This window comes from Beta vulgaris, chromosome 9 (genome assembly GCF_026745355.1).
Source record: "Beta vulgaris subsp. vulgaris cultivar EL10 chromosome 9, EL10.2, whole genome shotgun sequence".
NCBI lineage: Eukaryota > Viridiplantae > Streptophyta > Magnoliopsida > Caryophyllales > Amaranthaceae > Beta > Beta vulgaris.
This window is the reverse complement of record NC_079210.1, coordinates 40,900,410-40,906,562: the sequence shown is the minus strand read 5'-3', so window position 1 is coordinate 40,906,562 and position 6,153 is coordinate 40,900,410. Positions and strand designations below refer to the sequence as shown.

At 37.7% G+C, this 6,153-nt stretch overlaps 1 protein-coding gene across 1 annotated transcript; it reads left to right on the top strand.

Annotated features, from left to right (window-relative positions):
• The first annotated feature begins 922 nt into the window (after nt 1–922).
• Nucleotides 923–2,430, top strand: LOC104903818 (protein PELPK1). The gene has a single exon (XM_010691941.2). It carries the CDS (start codon nt 957–959, stop codon nt 2,046–2,048), a length of 1,092 nt encoding a protein of 363 aa, XP_010690243.2. The 5' UTR covers nt 923–956; the 3' UTR covers nt 2,049–2,430.
• The last annotated feature ends 3,723 nt before the right edge of the window (nt 2,431–6,153 follow it).

Sequence of the window (6,153 nt, the reverse complement as noted above, 5' to 3'; positions counted from 1 at the left end):
GTTTTTTTATCCATATGAGCCACGAAGGCGGTACAAAGTACAAAGAAGGGGAGGGGGGATTCGAATCTGTGACCTATTGTTCACAGCACCTCAATCTTAACTACTAGGCCAAGACATCCTTCGTTGTATCCTGAACGATTGTTGTTACATATTTATTTGACATTCATTTAGTTGCAACACATATATTTCTTGTAAGTTTTTTCTATCTACTTTTCTTTAATTAAAGTTAGATAGCAGTTTCACTCAACTAATCTTCTCTTCCTACTTTTTTTTTCTTTTGCTCTCATTAGAACTTGTGTCAATAGTGTTTGTGTCAACTAAGACAGAACAAATAGAGTATATATTAGTGCAAATTATTAAAATTTGTACATTAAAATTGATCCAATCATATTATACACGCTAACATTTGCTTTTGTATATCAATTGAAAAGGTACCGTCAACTTGATCCGAGGTAATTATTCGAATAAAAGAAATCTAAATAATACTAACTATTGCAAAAGCTATATTGGATATGCTTACATAAAATCTTTAAGAGTGCTTATTGTAGCATACAAGTCCTTTTGTAAAATTTAGCATGACTTCGAGGGGGGAGGGGGGTAACGTGATTAAAATAATGACCAATTTCTGTTGAAATACTTCATACAACCTTAGGCTATCTTTAGTTGTTAGGAGGAAATAATTCTTCGTAATTTCTGCCTAATATAGGACAGGTGGAAAACCTATATGCCATACATCACATATTTTAATCTATACTTATAAACTTAATGATGAAGCCTATGTCATGTTTTTCTAATGTAGATGAAGATGTTAAACTGTCCACGACCAATTTTACCAACCCATTCTCGAAAACCTTTCTGAATTTTCCATATACTATCTATAAATAGCATCCTCTTTAATTTCTAAGGTAAACACATTAACCATAGAGTGATATAGCATCTAGTTAGTTTGTTCCATCATGGCTCATCAATACTCTCTTGTTTTACCAATGATGTTGCTTGCTACATGCTTTTTTTTGAGCGGTGATGCCAAATTGGTTGTTTCTCGTCGTCTTTTAGAAAGTTCCCATGCAGAACTTCCGAAGCCTGAGGTTCCAAAAATGCCTGAACTTCCAAAACCAGTGATACCGGAATTACCAAAACCCACGGTGCCCGAAATCCCAAAACTTGATTTGCCAAAAATGCCTGAATTGCCTAAGCCCCCGATGCCTGAAGTACCAAAACTTACAACACCAGAGTTACCCAAACACAATGTACCAGAACTTCCAAAGCCTGTTGTACCTGAAGTACCAAAACCTGAGTTACCTAAACCTACCATACCACAGCTCCCAAAGCCCGAAATACATGAAGTGCCGAAGCCCGAACTTCCAAAAGAGCATGAACTACCTAAGCCTACAGTGCCAGAAATGCCAAAGCCTGAGGTACCAGAAAAGCCTGAATTGCCTAAACCTACAACACCAGAATTCCCTAAGCCAATGGTACATGAACTCCCAAAACCCATAGTACATGAAGTGCCAAAAGTTGAGTTGCCTAAGCCCACAATTCCTGAAGTGCCAAAACCGGAGGTGCCAAAGATCCCTGAATTACCTAAACCTACCATACCAGAGCTCCCAAAGCCTCAAGTACATGAAGTGCCAAAGCCTGAAGTACCCGAAAACCATGAATTCTCGAAGCCCACCATGCCTGAAATGCCAAAGCTCGAGGTACCAAAAAAAGATGAATTGCCAAAACCCACAATGCCAGAACTCCCTAAGCCAACAGTACATGACATCCCGAAGCCTGTAGTACCTCAAGTGCCAAAACCTGAGATTCCTAAACCCATTGTGCCTGAAATCCCAAAGATGCCTGAATTACCTAAGCCTACAATACCGGAGCCTCCAAAATTAACTGTACCAGAACTACCTAAGCCCACAACACCAGAGCATGAGGGGCCAAAGGAACCTGAGTTGCCTAAGCCCGTGGTGCCAAAGCTCGAGACACCTAAATTGCCTGAGATGCCGAACCTTCCTAAACCCACAAAACCAGAATTGTCTAAGCCCACCTTCCCTTAATTACCCAAATCCAAACATCTACTGTCGCTACAGAGCCAAAACCAGCTATGCCTTATATCATTGCCTACAACTCTTTGCCTATAATAGTAATTCTTTCATCAATATTGCGTACTTTAATTTGGACTTCATATTTATGATTGATATACATGTGTTTTACAACATGGTCATCCGGATGTGATTTGTATGTATGTACGATTCCTTTGTATTTCATTTTGCAGAATGCTATTAGCATCTTCTTGTTTTTAGAAGTTACTGGGGGGACGTAATATTATACTTCTGTTAAGAATTTAAATACAAGAAACTATTTTGTGGCCTATGTAATATTTTATAATATGTTTGTCTATATTAATATCAATAAAGCTCACTTCATAATTTAGTAGTATACTACCTCCTTCCTATTTACTTGATTCTTCTCTAGGAAAGATAATTGGTTCAAAAATCAACTCTTACTAAGATACTAACCTGTTGGACACACCAGATTTGAGATTGAGTCTAAGGCTAAACAACTCAAAAGACAACAGGCCTAAAGGCCCATTGCCAAGTTGATGCCCAACGTAATATATTGTTGAGATGAGGATTCGTACCGTGTGGAATACTCTGGAGTTCGGGGTGTTACTCTATTGAGCTACCACCTCTCCCTCTTACTTGATTATTATCGTTTTTCCTTGAATGTTTTTTATGGTGGCTTTCTGGAAAAAAAAGCTACCATAACGATTTAATGTTAGCTACACATTACTCCACTTCCCTCTCAACTAAAATTTTAAAAAAAATCTCAAAAAATTTGTATTAGTAGGATAAACTGATTACAAATTTAAAAATTTCTTATTTATTAGACATAAATCAGCAACTAATTTAAGTCTTTACATATTTTTACACACATCGCGTACATATAAGACTAGTATTATATATGGCAACAAGTAGTGATGGCCACTGGTGCGGGCTGGGCGGGCCGGACCGTGGGCCGGAACGGGCTGGGCTGAGATTTCACGGCCCAGGACCGGACCGTGAAATTCATGGGTTGGGTGGGCTGGTCCGCGGGCTGAAAAGTCTTGGCCCACACCGGTTTGTTACCGGTTTTCACGGTTCGAGAAGCGGTTCTGGCGGTTCGTGGGTCTAGTGGGCTGGACCGGGCTGGCGGGCCGGCATGAGATATTTTTTTTCTAAATTATTTAATCATTGAAATTATTCATTATTGTTATATAAAATCTTTAAAATGAATAAAAATATATACAATTATTAACATTTATGAATAATTTCATTATTTTAAAATTTGACTGAATTATAATATATGCAATTTGATTAAAATATATACAATTTGATTTAAAATATACACAATTTGGTTCACTTATAACTTGGACTGAACTGGTCTGGTTCATGGGTTGGGCTGGACCGGTTTCGTGGTCCGGGCTGGGCGGTTTTAGTAGCGGGCTTTAGTGGGCTGGGCTCACACTACAAGAGAAAGCTTCATCTACGACCGGTTTTCCGGTCGTAAATAAGCCATTTCTCGTCGTAGAAGGTCTTTTACGACGAGAATTCCGTACGGTCGTGAGTCGTCGCAATAGGCTTCGTCGCAAAAGACATGGTACTAGTTCACGACTGGGTTATTTGACCCGTCGTAATAAACTATTTACAACGAGATACAATTCTTGTCGTAAATAGTAAGTATCTACGACGAGTTTTATGGTCGCAATTCATTGTTTGAATAATTTAAATGTTTCTTTTTGCGACAAGATATTTCGGTCGTAATTCATAGTTTTCGAAAATTCAAATGTTCTTTTACGACCAAATATCCCATCGTAATACATATTTTTCGAAAATGTTTGTATACCTAACTACGACGAATAATCAGGTCGCAATTTTACACGGTAACTTTTTAGTTCACTAATTACTACCATTTTCCTTGTCGCAATTTATTTACTAAATTTTTTTACCAATATTTACGACCATATGTCACATCACAATTCTTTTTTCTGAAAATTCACAAGTAAGCATCTGTCTTGGCTTTGTTTAATTAAACTGTAGTAGACATACAATACAACCACCTTTGCACCCTGTTTATACCATATATCACTCCAAGCATCGTAAAATCCATACTTAATAATTTTTTATAAACAAAATTTGAGTAAATGTTAAAATACGAATATCAATAATAAAAGCACCTATATAGTATAGGTTCATGGTCCAAAACAACAATAAAAAGCCAAACTAATCTGTCAATTTTTTTCCAATCTAAAACAACCTTAAAAACAAAATACTTTGATCTAATATATCAATCCCAACAAAATGTCTAACACCAAACTTTAGTGCGCATCATACCAACATCCAAATACTTCACATAAGGGTCTCCACGGCATTGCCTGCTACAATTAGTTTGGCCAAAGGATAAATCCTCGCTTCTAACTTGTACCTAGAAACAAAAGAACAAAGGTCAATTAAATTTTCTTCCAACGAAGATGAGCAAAAGAGGTTTGACTATAGTAGAGGTACCTAAGATAATAATACATATTTTAGGTTGTGTAAATTTTTTTTTTTTTACAAGAACTCGGGCAATTATATTAAACGTAAAACAAAGTACACTATTATACCCCCACAAATTTCCAACCAGTGGCCAATTTGTTGGGAGGACTACATGCTTCATTACACTAACAAAACAAAAGCCAACAAACCATGACTGCAAATAAACACAAAGGATATGCTTCATTATGGAAGTTGTAGAGCTGATGGAATGTGACTGCTTGACGCCAACTTTACTCCATCTGATCCCCAAAACTGCAAAGCTTAAGTGAGTGGTTAATTCTCCACTCGTCCTCAGACTTCCCAAATGGAAGGGAATAATCCACAAACAAGTAAACCTATTCATTCCTCTTTCCCAGACACTGATGAAAAGGAATACAACCAAAGGATCAATCCTCGAACAACATTTAAATTACACATGTAAACTAACAACACAAATTGATCTAAGCTTAACATGATAGACGGAAAACAAACCCAAAACAAGAACCAAAAGCAGAGACAATAACTATGAGGAGAGAAAGTAGCCACCATAACCCGAATCCAAAAAAAGAATCTGGTAGAAGAGGAGGTGCTGCTGCCCTCTTGAATCTGCTACAAAAGCCCTGCTTTGCCATTTAGCAGCTCCAATTGGAGTAGAAGATAGCCGGCAAAAGGGTACCTAAAGTTAGCTGGCTCGCGGGCAACCTGTTGGAGCACAGGTGAGCAAGCTGCTGGCGAGCCGCGCTGGGGTGGGTATGGTTTGCAAAAGTTTTTTTGGGGAGGGTTTTCGTTTAGAGAGAAAACCTAGGTAGATGATTGATCCAGGTTGTGTAAATTATAACTAACAAAACTTCAAATCATTATAATCCTAAAAACTTATGCAATTACACTAATTTTACAAAAACAGAAGCAATGTATATAAAAGCAATGTTACAGAAGCAGTAACACAATAACAGAGCAGACAGTAACACAATAACAGAAGCAGTAACTAAAGCAACCTATTTCCAATTCATCATTGCAGGCAGAAAATTCTTAAGATTCTTAAGATCCTAAAATGTGCAGCAATGTTCTAGAAGTAGTAACACAATAACAGAAGCAGGCCTATTTTCAATTCATGTATGTGCAGCAAATCGGATCAAAAGAATTCATTATACCTTGATTTTCACGTGCGTGAATGGTTGTGTATAGCTTGGTCTTGACCGTTAGATTGTTGAGCATGAGCTTCCATGAGCATGTTTAATTTTTCTTCAAAAACACTTTTCTTTACGACTTTTCATGGGGACCTTCAAATAAATATATATATACAGTGTAGTAACCTTTTCTTTACTATATGCCGCAAACTTGAACGTTGGTTCAACCGTTGTGATAGCTCTTTCCAGAACCCTAAGCATTTCTTATACAGTGCGCCAGTGCATAGTCTATAGTTCAGTGAGGTTCACACAGAGGCAGATGCAAACGATAGAGGGGAAGACAAAAATGGGCAGCCACTGATGCAGATGCACAATACTCAGACATAGGGGAGGAGACTGCTGCGGGGCACACTTAAGATGAAGAAGATGCTAGCAAAACAAGGGGCACAATAGGGAGTTATTTCAAGAAAGAAGTGCAACCA

What these genes read in the sequence shown, in the direction of transcription:
- LOC104903818 (XM_010691941.2), top strand. Translation starts at nt 957, where the DNA reads ATGGCTCATCAATACTCTCTTGTTTTACCAATGATGTTGCTTGCTACA.